The sequence below is a fragment of the Hippocampus bargibanti genome, linkage group LG02 (assembly GCF_051943395.1).
Source record: "Hippocampus bargibanti isolate YZ-2025 linkage group LG02, ASM5194339v1, whole genome shotgun sequence".
In the NCBI taxonomy this organism is placed as follows: Eukaryota; Metazoa; Chordata; class Actinopteri; order Syngnathiformes; family Syngnathidae; genus Hippocampus; species Hippocampus bargibanti.
Window position 1 is genome coordinate 33,415,771 of NC_142735.1, and position 13,345 is coordinate 33,429,115.

The 13,345-nt window shown below is 46.2% G+C and overlaps 2 protein-coding genes across 2 annotated transcripts in view; both read right to left on the minus strand.

Annotated features, from left to right (window-relative positions):
• Positions 1-3,352: 3,352 nt before the first annotated feature.
• LOC148902496 (uncharacterized) lies at positions 3,353-6,365 on the minus strand. Its single transcript, XM_088991101.1, is given in 3 exon segments — positions 3,353-4,494; positions 4,639-5,303; positions 5,306-6,365. Coding segments are annotated over 2 exon segments (1,068 nt in total). The 5' UTR covers positions 6,111-6,365; the 3' UTR covers positions 3,353-4,494; positions 4,639-5,040.
• A 145-nt stretch (positions 6,366-6,510) lies between these two features.
• Positions 6,511-13,345, minus strand: part of eif1ad (eukaryotic translation initiation factor 1A domain containing) — a 9,880-nt gene continuing 3,045 nt past the window's right edge. Inside the window, exons 2-5 of the mRNA XM_088991102.1 lie at positions 12,872-12,983; positions 10,861-10,969; positions 10,666-10,774; positions 6,511-8,649 (exon numbers count right to left, since the gene is read on the minus strand). Of these exons, the coding sequence (XP_088847228.1) occupies positions 8,457-8,649; positions 10,666-10,774; positions 10,861-10,969; positions 12,872-12,958 (498 nt within the window). The 5' untranslated portion in view covers positions 12,959-12,983 and the 3' untranslated portion in view covers positions 6,511-8,456. The remainder of the gene's footprint in view (positions 8,650-10,665; positions 10,775-10,860; positions 10,970-12,871; positions 12,984-13,345) is intronic.

The window sequence follows — 13,345 nt, forward strand, 5'->3', positions numbered from 1 at the left end:
CAAAAAGCAGGCAGGAGGGAGCAGGAGGTTGTTTGACAAATTGTATTAAAATAAAGTCAGCAGGAACAAAATGTAAAACATCAAAATCATCTGAATGGAAAAAATACAAAGTAGCAAAAGAAGACCAAAAGTAAAAGTCCGCCAAGGTTAAACAAACACATACACAATGCATGCCGCAAATAAGCAGCAAACAAACAATGAACCGGCACCGGATGGTCGTGCCGGGTGTCCTTTTAAGTGTCAATGATTAAACGACCAGCACCTGCGAGGCTGCAGGCAGGGGTGACGTCGCTACCCGCTGGTCGCCAATCTGATCGGGACGAACAGCACCTGTGCAGGTGTAGGCGGGGCCGACAGCACCCCCCGTTGGTCGCCAACCAGATCATGACAGTACCCCCCCTTCAAGGGGCTGCTTCCAGAAGTCCCAACAGTCTCCCAAAAGGTCCACTCGCCAGGGAACGGTCGGTGGAGAGGGCAACCGCTGCCTCTCCAGCATACGACGGGCGGCGGCCTGGTCGTTCCCATCGGTTCATTGTTTGCTGCATGCATTGTGTATGTGTTTCTTTAACCTTGGCGGACTTTTACTTTTGGTCTTCTTTTGCTACTTTGTATTTTTTCCATTCAGATGATTTTGATGTTTTACATTTTGTTCCTGCTGACTTTATTTTAATACAATTTGTCAAACAACCACTGCTCCCTCCTGCCTGCTTTTTGGGATCCGCACCCGCCATCACCACCTTGTAAACCGTGACACTCCCGATATAGTCACTCTCTCTCCTCTGGACATGTTTAAACCATCTCAGTCTGGCCTCTCTGATTTTGTCTCCAAACCCTCTAATATGAGTCGTAGCTCCAGCCTGCCTGGACACGCTTCTTCACCTCTTTTCCACACTCTCCATTGCTCTGGACAGTTGACCCCAAGTACTTAAAATTCTGCACCTTCTTTATCTCTTCCCCCTGTAGCATCACTCTTGCACTTGGATCCCTCTCATTCACACACATATATTCCGTCTTGCTGCGACTGATCTTCATCCCTCTCCTTTCCAGGGCATATCTCCACATCTCTAGTTTCTCCGCCAACTCCTTCCCGTTTGCAGATCACAATGTCATCTGCAAACATCATGGTCCAAGGAGATTCTTGTCTAACATCGTCTGTCAGCCTGTCCATCACCATAGCAAACAAGAAGGGGCTCAGAACGGACCCCTGGTGGAGTCCCACCTCCACCTCGAATTCCTCAGTCACAGCACACCTCACAACTGTCTTACAGTCATGATACATGTCTTGCACTGCTCTGACATACTTTTCTGTCACTCCAGACATCCTCATGCAATACCACAGCTCTTCTCTGGACACCCTGTCGTACGCTTTCTCCAGATCTACAAAGACACAATGCAATTCCTTCTGACCTTCTCTGTACTTCTTTATCAGTATTCTTAAAGCAAACACTGCATCTGTCGTACTCGCTTTTGGCATGAAGCCATACTGCTGCTCACAAAGGTTCACTTCTGCTCTTAGTCTCACTTCAACTACTCTTTCGCAGAGTTTCATTGTAAGGCTCATCAACTTTATTTCTCTGTAGTTAGTACAACTCTGCACATCTCCTTTGTTCTTAAAAATGGGCACGAGTACACTTCGTCTCCATTCTTCAGGCATCTGTTCACCATCTAAGATCTTGTTGAATAACCCAGTCAAGAACACCACCGCCACCTCCCCAAGACACTTCCATACCTCGATTGGTAAATCATTAGGCCCCAGTGCCTTTCCCCCCTTCATCCTCTTCAGCGCCTTCCTCACTTCCTCATTTCAGCGTCTGCGCCAAGAAAATGACAGGATGGGTGGATGCAAGTGGCGTGTGCATCTCACAGTTCATCAATTCGTCCTGCAAATTGAACAATTTCTCAACCACCATATCCCAGCTCTGTTTGCAAATTGTTGCGGTTCACCACATCATCTGCATAAAAGCATAATGAAAAAGGTTAGTCATCATATTTTGCAAATCAATCTTGTCCTCTTCAAAATAATTTCTCCGCTTAGAAACTAATAAAGGTGAATCCGATCAAATTCAATTTGTTATCATATATATGAATCAAATCATCTGTTCTTTGACTTCAGGGGAATGACAATTGTCAGGTCAAAACAAGTGTACTGATCACGTCACAATCATTATTTCAAAAAATCTATAAACTTCTCCTTGTGAAAAGTCCAATGATGCCAACTGGTGAATCTCTTAAGTAATTAATCACCAGCGAATCTAGTTACCTTGCCAATTTCATCCTATTCAAGATAAATGTTCCTGTCATTTACGAGAGGTAAACACCGTGGAATGTGGTGGGGGCCTCTGGGTGTTAAACCCCTCTTTGAAGCCCTGTGCTGACAAAAACTCTTGGTAAGGTGCATCGTAAAAAACTGTGGCTTATCGCTCAATCTAACAAAACCAATCCTATAATTGTATAAATTCACTCTTTGACTGTCATTTTATACAATTTCCATTTCATTCTGCATTCACCCAAATCAGGATTTCAAAATTACCTGTCCCGATCGCAGATAAAAACATTGGAATTCTGACTTCAAGGTGTTCAATTCTCTTAGTGAAAACGCTTTATCAAATCTAACAAAATACTTTACTGTTGCCTTCAAATTGACTCAAATTCAGCCTGTTTATTCATTTGTTTTTTCTCTTATTTGTTCACTCAGTCTAATTTGCCTGACTATTTAATTCAGTTTTTGTTTCAAGTGGATGGTATTAGTCAAAAAGCTATGGGGGAAAAAACAGTGTTAGGTCATTCATGAGGACGTCGAGCGGAGACGAAAGTCTCCTCGCTTCATGGTTGGACAGTGTCACGTTCCGAGCGAGAGTGACGGCAGCTGACTCGTCGGAACGAAGTGGAGTGTTTGGCATCCCAAAGCAGGCGACAGAGAAGTACCAACAAAGCAGGATGTTTATTCACAAACAAAAAGAAAACACAGCGAGTAAGAAGGCAGGTGGTGATCCGACCTGCTTACTACGCCAGACAACAAATGGCACACAAGGGTGCAAAATTATGCCATCCCGGAAGACGACATCAGTTTATGGGACGCGGGAGAATACCTCGGACCGGATATACTCGTACATCAGAGAAAGAGTCCAGGTACGGTAGAATGTCGAGGTGAGTCAATCATCCGGCATTGGCGAAAGTGACAGCGAACCGTATAAATGCCCCATGTCCGTGATTAGAGAATTGACAGCAGGTGGAGGGCGGCCGGGAGAGGCAGCCCCCCCCCCCCCCCCCCCCCCCCCCCCCCCCCCCCCCCGCTGTCAACTCGCACGTGACAGTACCCCCCCCCCCCCCCCTCAACGGACACCTCCCGGCGGCCCAACCAGTTTAGACGGGTACACCTCGTGGAACGCCTGTAGAAGCGCCGGGTCCAGGATCTAGGCTCGGGGGACCCACTGACGATCCACCGGTCCGTAGCCCTCCCAGTCAACCAGGTACTGGAAGCCCCTACCCTTGCGCCGTGAGGCCAGGATCTACCGCAGTGTAGACTGGTCCTCCGTCCACAATCTGCGGAGGGGGAGGCTGGGCAGGAGGCGGGGCCAAGGGGCTGGATTCCACCGGCTTGATGAGAGACACATGGAATACTGGGTGGACTTTCATCGTGGGTGGCAGCCGGAGCCTGACCGAGACCGGACTGAGAATGGCCTTGATGGGGAAAGGGCCCGCGAAGCGCGGCCCCAATTTGGCTGACGTCCCGGACAGCCACACCTCCTGCCCGACCTGCTAGTCCAGTGTCTGGCGGCGACGACGATCCGCGACCCGCTGGTTCCGGGCCGCAGTGCGCGACAGGGCTGCCCTGGTCTCCCTTCACACCCGATGGGCCCGCCGAAGATCAGAATCAGAATACCTTTATTCGTCCCACAATGGGGAAATTTGCAGTCCACAGCAGCAATTGAAAAGGGATGGAGTTGGGGTGGGGTGAAAGGATAGAAAACAAGATATTCTAAGCATAACAAAATAAAGATGTCAACTGTATACTGTGCAAATGTAAATGTGCAAAACCGTTCCAGTGATAAAGTCCACGGAGATGTGGGATCAAGGGCGCGGAGGAACTGGAAGCGGGCGGAGCCGCCCCGCCGGGGGCTGGTGGGACACCTTGCTGCAGGCGCACGACAGGCAGGGCTTGACGAAGTCCACCACGTCGCTGTGGAGCCGTGGCCGCCAGAACCGCTGGGCGATGAGGTGCGCGGTGCGGCTCACCCCGGGGTGACAGGCCACCTTGGAAGCATGTCCCCATTGCAGCACATCAGAGCGCAGCGCCGGGGGCACGAACAGTCTCCCTGCTGGACATTCACTGGGTGCCGGGGTACCTTGTAGCGCCTCCTGGACTTTCCGCACCACCTCCCATCTGAGCGCCCCCAAAATCTGCCGGCCCGGCAGGTTGGGTTCCACGCAGTCGTCCTTCCCCTCCGGTTCGTAGATCCGAGAGAGGGCGTCAGGCTTGGTGTTTTTTTGTCCCTGGGCGTAAGTGAGGGTGAAGGAAAAACGTGTTAGAAAGAGCGCCCACCGTGCCTGGCGAGAGTTCAGCCTCTTGGCTGAACGGATGACGCCAGTTTCTTGTGGTCCGTGAACACACGCCCCCTCGAGCCAGTGCCTCCACACCTGCCGGGCCCACACGACTGCGAGAAGCTCCCGGTTGCCCACGTCGTAGTTAGCCTCCGCAGGCCTAAGGCGACGGGAGAAGAAGGCGCAAGGGTGGAGTCTCTGGTCGACTGGGGAGCGCTGAGGGAGCACCGCTCACACTCCGGAATCTGACGCGTCCACCTCCACGGTGAAGGCGGAGTTGGGGTCCGGGTGATGGAGGACCGGTGGGCTGGTGAAGGCCCGTTTAAGTAGACGAAAGGCGGCATCGGCCTCTTCCGACCACCTAAACGGGGTTTTGGAGGAGGTTAATTGAGTCAGGGGTAGCGCCTTCTGGCTGTAATTACGGATAAAGCGGCGGTAGAAGTTAGCGAAACCCAAAAAAACGTTGCAGTTGCTTGCGCGTAGTGGGAGTCGGCCACTCTACCACCGCTTTGGTCTTGGCAGGATCCTCTCTGAGTTGGCCCCGCTCAACGATGAAACCCAGGAAGGAGAGGGACTGGACATGGAATTTGCATTTTTTGGCCTTGACGAAGAGTCTGTTCTGCAGCAGCCGCTGCAGAACCAGCCGGACGTGCTGCCGATGTTCGCCAGGGACTCTGAAAAAAACAAAATGTCGTCGAGATAGACAAAATAAAATACATTCAGAAAGTCCCTCAGCACATCATTTATGAGGCTTTGGAAGACGCCAGGGCATTGGTCAACCCGAACGGCATTACCAAATACTCAAAATGTCCCAAAGGAGTCTTAAATGCGGTCTTCCACTCGTCCCCCTCCTTAAAGCGGACCAGGTGATACGCGCCCCGGAGGTCCAGTTTAGTGAAGAAGGTGGCGGACTGCAGTGGTGCGAAGGCCGAGTCGATCAGAGGGAGCGGGTATTTATTCTTTATCGTGATGTCGTTCAGCCCGCGATAGTCTATGCACGGGCGCAGGGGCTGAGCGTCACCGAGGGTCTCGACAGCGGTTCCCTCGCCGGGCCCTCCCATCCGGCTCCCAGTTGTGTGGGCTCGCCCTCTGCTTCTGGGTGCCCTCCCCGACGGGTGGTCCGGTTGCCGCCCCCTCGGTCTCCTGCCGACGGATCGTGGCTCTTCTGGACCCCGCGTTCCCCGGCTCTCTCCCGCAGGCGGTTGTCGAGACGAAGCGTGCTCTATGACGAGCTCTATGAGATCGTTCAGGCTGCCGCATTCGTCGCGGGTGGCTAACTCATCCTTGAGCGACGAGTTCAGCCCGCGCCTAAACAGTCCCCGAAGGGCGCGGTATTCGTAGCCGCTGGAGGCGGCCAGGATACGGAAGGCAACAGAGAACTCAGCCGTCGACCGGGTGCCCTGGCAGCAGTCCCATAGTTGCCCTTCCGCTTCCCTCCCTCTCACCGGGTGGTGGAATACCTGGCGCAGCTCGGTGACAAATTCCGGGTTTGGACTCCCAGATGGCCAACGCCCAAGACACTGCCTGGTCGGAGAGCAAGCTGGTGACGTATGCCACTTTAGCCGCATCAGTGTTCTAAACGGAGGGTTGCGGGTCAAAAACAATGGAGCACTGCATTAAAAACTCTGCGCAGCGTCCAGGCTCCCTTCCGTAACGCGTCGGGTGAGGGAGATTGGGCTCCTGCCACGGGGCCAGGGAAGGCGGAGCCGCCGGGGCGGAAGCGCTGCTGATTTCGATCCTCTCCACCCGGTGAGCCAACCTGGAGACGTCGCTACGGACCTCCGCGACGGCCTGACCCAGTTGGCTCAGCTACTTAGCTTGATCTGCGAGGGCATACAGGATCTCGTCTCTGTCGGCGGGATTCATGTTTGGCCTGATGATTCTGTCACGTTCCGAGCGAGAGTGACGGCAGCTGACTCGTCGGAACGAAGTGGAGTGTTTGGGATCCCAAAGCAGGCGACAGAGAAGTATCAACAAAGCAGGATGTTTATTCACAAACAAAAAGAAAACACAGCGAGTAAGAAGGCAGGTGGTGATCTGACCTGCTTACTACGCCAGAAAACAAATGGCACACAAGAGTGAAAATAATGCAATCCCGGAAGATGACATCAGTTTATGGGACGCGGGGAGTATACCTCGGACCGGATATACTCGCACATCGGAGAAAGAGTCCAGGTACGGTAGAGTGTCGAGGTGATTCAATCATCCGGCATTGACAAACTCGATGTTTTAAGACCGAAATTAAATTAACATTATCAGTTGATGGTAATAATGTTGGGACCAACACGCTGGGTCAAAATATAAAGTTTATTATCTAGCTATCTATTAGCTTCATTTATATTTACAAAAGCATAATGTGCACATGCGCTGCATTATTACTATTATTGCATGCATTATGCAATTTCTCCACTGCGAGACTAATAAAGGCAAATCCAATCCAATCCAAATCCAATCCAATTACTTGATTTATTTACCTCTATGTTTATTTATTTGCTATCTATTTGGTACCTATTAGCTATGTCTCAACACATGCTGGCGCATGTGGCTGCCACTGCTCACTCGCAGAAAAAAATACCCTGTGACTGTAAAGTGTCTTTGAGAGTTTTGAAAGGAGCTTATAAATGAAATGTATTATTATATCTCGCCGGCTAGTTAGCTGGCTATGTATTGATTGTATAGCTATCTAGCTTTTCATTACATGGCTATCTAGCTGGCTAACTATTAATTATCCAGCTCAATAGTTAATAGCTATTAGTTATATATATCTAGCTATTATTATATATATTAGCTAGCTTTCTATCTATTTTAGTTACTTCCGGGTTGAGTGAACGCTGGCGCTTGTGGCTGCTGCTGCTCACCCACAGAAAAACTGATCCTGTGACTGAAGTGACCTTGAGTGTTTTGAAAGGCACTTCTTCTTCTACTTTTCCTTTCGGCTTTTCCCTTCAAGGGGTCGCCACGGCAAATCAGTGTCCTCCATCTTTAGAGGTTGATAAATGAAATTTATTTATAGCTTTCTATCTATTTGAGTTATTAGGTTCGCCATGGTTGAAAATGGTAGAAAATTGCACTGCTCTCCCACTTATCCTATGACTGTAAGGTGACCTTGAGAGTTTTGAAAGGCGCTTATAAATGAAATGTATTTATTATTATTATTTATAAGAACGACAAAAGATAGAATCAGATGATTTGTCATTAATGTCAGACGTTAAAAAAAAAGGTTTTAGATTGAGATTCAAATGCGGTTGCCAATTCCATGCAAGAATGAGCTCATCCGTTGACTTGAAACTTTTAAAGGACAACCGACAGCATTTTTTTGTTTCCTAACTGACATCAGAAAAACGTTTCATAGCATCTAAAGTAGTCAAAACAGGCGGGCTGATATTTTTAGTCAAATGCAAAACACCAATCAAAATAACAATGTGTCCCAAAACTGCCACAAAATGAGCTCGGAACTGGGCAGATCGCGTTATTTATGTCGTTTTCCTTCTAATTTGGCGATCAACATGAAGTTTTCAGACCAAACAAAATACCACAAATTTTTTCTCAACATTTTACCGCATTGTGTGTCGCTTTCTCGGTCAGGGGCGTTCCAAATGTGACGTCACTTCGGGCATCGTCATCAACTCGAAAACAAGACATCCTGAATATTCAGCGCGAGTCTTAAAAGCTAAAATATAGCTATATGCGCTGGAATCGTTGTCAAATACACTCAGTAGAAGTCATTTGAAGTCATTTTAGAAATTATGTACGCAACTTGTCCGGGGGTGTCGGTTGCCCTTTAAAGCATCCAGCAGCTGTCATGTGAAGCTTGTACGAAAAAAAAATGGAGGCAGAGGATCACAGAAAAAAATAATAATAATAATAATTCAAGCTGGAGAATTGTCCCAACACGAGTGTCAATCTTTCCGTTCTCACTTGGTGTCCTGTTCACTGAGAGCATCGCTGTCCTCATCATCTTCACTCTCACTGTACTGGTAAGTACACCGGTTGGTGTTCACAAACAAATCATCGTCGTTGTCGCTGGCCTCCTCCTGGTCTTTCTCCTCAGTGTTGTTCTCCTCTTTCTGTTCGCCAGGCTTGTTTTCAATCACAAAGCCTGCGGGCCTGGACGGATAATTTCACCAAGTTGAAAAGAAACACCAGTGGAGTAGTAGTAGTAGTAGTAGTAATAAAACAAAAACAAAAATAAAACAACAACAACAACAATAATAATAGTAGTAGTCGTAAAAGTAGTACAGTAAAGTCTCGTTATATCGATATCGATTATATTGATATTACTGCTTATTACGATACTATTTTCATTTCCCGGCAAATTTCTCGTCTTTTTATGCATAATTAGTTCCGTTCAGTACGATACATGGTTATTATGATAATCCGGTTACTGAGGTGCTCTTTTTCATCTTCCGCCGGCATTTTACTATGTTTATATCGATACAAAAGCAGTTTAAGGTTAATCGATATTTGCTTAGGGGTTTCTATACAGTACCACCATTATCGAAATCTGTATCGGTCGCGCCGTTGGTCACGTGACCAGCTTCTGTGTCTTGCGCTGTGTAGCAGATGCAATTTTCTACCATTTTCAACCATGGCGAAACGAAAGAATTGTGACCTTGGAACAGAATACAAGGCAATCGTGGAGCAAGGAGCAAATCCTCCATTGCAAAATAATTTGACGTGCTGCAAAATACTTTATCAACGTGGTTTAAGAGTAAGGATAAAATAAAGACGGTATACGAAGCGTTGGACTTCAGACAATAGTGTAGTCTTCTCATACAGTATAGTTGTTTGACACCAATTTCAACCATGGGGAAACATAAGAATGGTGATATCCGAACAACGTACAAGGCAATCAATCGTGGCTGTGGAGGACAATCCAACAAGAGCCTCCATCGCGAAATAGTTTGACGTGCCGCAAAATACTTCATCAACGTAAGTAATGTAAACGTCGCAGTTTTCGTTTTCCATACATGTATTTAATTGTGTTGTATTTAGATCAGAATCCTCTTTATTGCCAAGTATGTAGAACACACAAGGTAGAACACGCTGCACTAGTATCATCATCAAAAAATTGCTAAGTGGCACTATACAGTTCCATTTTGGCTACTGTTGAAGAGTTCAAAGAGTTAATGGCTTGGGGGAAGAAGCTGTTTAAATGTCTGCTGGATTTGGTGCGCATGGATCGGTAGCGCCTGCCTGAGGGGAGTAGCTGGAAAAGGTGGTGGGCAGGGTGCGGAGGGTCCAGTAGGTGTTTCCGCGCCCTAGTTTGGATTCTTGCAGTATGCAAGTCCTCGAGAGTGGGTAGGGCGGTGCCAATGATTTTTTTCGCCGTCCTAACTGTCCGGATTTTGTCCATTTTTGTGGCGGCCCCAAACCAAACTGTGATGGAAGAACACAGGATGGATTCAATGACATTATCGCTTGCAATAATCACTGTTTTTCATGTTTGTATATGCTGGCATTCGTGGTTTCTCTCGTGTGTACAATGTCAACAATGTCGAGTGCTACTCAGAGTCACGATTGCAAGAGTGCGTTATAAAAATAATAAATGACGTTTTTATTTAATGCATCAGTTTATTTTTCACTTCGCTACAGTACAAAAACATGCTAGATACGCAATCCATGAACCCAATGAGAAAATTATATGCCATATCAAACATCCCCCATTTATTGCCCCCGCTTCATGCAATACGGCGCAGGATCGGATATATCGATAGTACGGTTATATCGACATTTATTCTGACTACCAAGAATATCGATATCACGAGACTTTACTGTAGTAATAGTAGTAGTAGTAGTAAGAATAATAATAATAATAATAATATTAAGATTAAATTGATAGAAAGCTAGCTAGTGAGCTAATAAATTGCGAATAGATTGCTTGCTAGATAGCCAGCTAGCTAGATAGCTAATAAATAGCTAGCTAGTATCCAGCTAGATAGCTAGCTAATAGATAGCAAATATTATCATACATGACAATGTATCACAACTACGGCCAATTTATGAAGCCATGGTTAAACGCAGAGACCATTTGAGCTGTGTTGCTCACTACAACAGCAGCGTTTATAAAATGTCGCCGTTTTGGTGGAAAATGAGGCGTATCGAAGTTGACTAGCCACACACCAGAGGTGATGATCTTGCAGGTACACGATGTGATCTTTGTAAAGGATGGAGCTGATTTCCGCTTTGACCTTCTCCCCCTCCTCAATAGGATCCACAATGACGTAGTCACCTTGACGTGAACAATACAATACAAAATGACAACGCTGACTTTTCACCACTTGGTGATGCGTCACGTGGTGCAGAGGACGAACTCACCTCTCTTGATCCAAATGTTCTTGCGAAACTTTGTGGGCATGCTCACCAGGAACGTCTCGCCCTGAGCTGTGACAGTTTCATGGAGGTTGTTACCACGGCTACCGGTCACCTGTAAGAGACAGAGAAAAGGGGCGGGCGTTGAGACAGAACATAACTTCCTGTTCCTCTTCCTTCCAGAACATAACTTCATGTTAACATTGATGCAAGGGCCAAGATCAGAATCTGACAGTACAGTGATACGTTGGCTTACAAACTTAATTGGTTCCCAGACAGAGTGTGTAAGGAGAAAAGTGTGTATCCCAAAAATTAATTTCCCATAGGAAACCATTAAAATGAGAATAATACGTTCCCAGGTCTCCATAAAACATCATTTTCTACTTTCTAAAAAGCCTTAAAACTACACAAAATATACCTTATTTTATGTATAATAAATGTGCTATGGTATTATAATTAAAGAAATAAACTGTACTGTACTGTAGATGGCTTGTGCGGATTATTTGTGGAGCCTGATTTATGGGATATTTTAACCTTGCAGTCCACACTCTGCCTTTGAACGAGCAAAGTTAAAACGAATCCAAATTTCACTGGTTTCTATCCATTTTCTCACTCTCTCTCTGTCGTCTGCCTGTCTCTTTAATCTTTAAAACCCCGCCCCTCACTGCTGCATTCCTGACCAATCATGTGGCTTTAACCAAAGACTGGTGGCGGGGAATAGAGGACAAATATGAGTCGGCTGCCATTTCCTTCTTAGGAGAACGGGCTCATTCACCAACGACACATAACTCATTGTGGCGCTCCGTATGTATCCCGAAAATTAGTTCGGATGTCAAGGTAAAATTGTCATAAATTTAACGTTCGTAAACCAAAAAGTTAGTAAGCCAAAGGGTTCGCAAACCGAGGTATCACTGTACTGTGTGACAAGGCACTCTAAATAACCTCAAATTTTGCCCAGAATCGGTTCCAGAAACCTGTTGGAAAACCGATTTGGTCAAACACCAAATCTAGTCATTGTATTTTTTTACATGCGTTGTGACAATGAAAATGTAATAAGAACATCAATATTTTTTTTCAGAAAGCTGCGCCACTACAGTGATACCTCAGCTGACGAACTTAATTGGTTCCCAGAAAGTGTGTGTAAGGCCAAGGGTACCAAACATTTATTTCCCATAAGAAACCATTAAAAATGAGAATAATCCGTTCCCAGGTCCCCATAAAACATCATTTTCGACTAAATAAGCTTTAAAATGACACAAAACAGACCTTATTTCATGTATAATAAATGCACTATTGGATTGTAATGAAATAAATACGCTATATTATATAATAAAGTAGTTTTATTGACCTTTGTGATTGTCATTGATTGTAGATGCCCCTTGATGATATCCGAGTCAAGTTGCCGTGCTGTCTTGGCGATAATACCCTCACTCACACTGTCCCCTGCTAGCTGCTTTTCATTCATCCAAATCAACCTCTTCTATTGCCTGAGACCGTTGCTTAGACTACACAGAAACATACTTAACAGCTTCCTTGCAATTAAGGATGGTTAATGGTTGACTTAGCATACTAGTACTGGGACGCTAAGTCACACAAACGAAGACCTTGTTTGTGGTTTTCGATGATCTCCTTCGTCTGTCTGACGGTCATTTTCTTTTGTATCTTCTACGGCTTAACACTAGCCTGTGGTGATGTCTTTTTTCAGTCCCAAAAAAGCAAAAGTACTCCACTCGATAACAAACCATGTCTGCATTGAGTGTACTAAAAGAAAATGGGTGTGGAAAACTATAGTCCGGCAGCCACTGTGGCGCTGTTTGACCGCATGGTTTGGTGTTCTTCCGCCAAAAACTAGTCCTCCAGCCACCATGTTTCCGGAAAACTAGTTGGTATGCCAAGATTATATTCTCGCGAATTTAATGTTCATGAGGCGAAAGGTTCGTAAGCTAAAACTTTCGTAAAATGAGGTCTCACTGTACTTTGTAAAGTAAGAGCAGTCAAAAATGATGTTCTTGCAAACCTTTACAATTTGTTGGTTTTTCCCTGGCACAACGAAGTCTCCAAGAACCTCTTTGACGACGTGCTTGCGTTTTGTGGCTTGTGACATGATCACTGTTCACTTCCCGAGCCAGCTGAAGGAAAGAAAAACAAATCAAAAAATACAATCTAAACTCTACATTGTGTATGTCTGTGTAAGCTCTCAGTCGTACAGGAGTGGTCCATCGATGAGAAGGTTTCTTCAGCCGTCATCTGTACTTTTTTGAAGGTGTCGGACGTTTCACCTCCTATCCAAGAGGCTTTGTCAGCGATTACATTAGGGATATATAAATAGGGCCGATACGAGCAGTAAGACTTTAGTTCGCTGACGAAGCCTCTTTGATAGGAGGCGAAACGTCCGACACCTTCAAAAAAGTACAGATGACGGCTGAAGAAACCTTCTCATCGATCTACATTGTGTATCTCACAAAAAATAAAGTGGTCACTACTTTCCTTC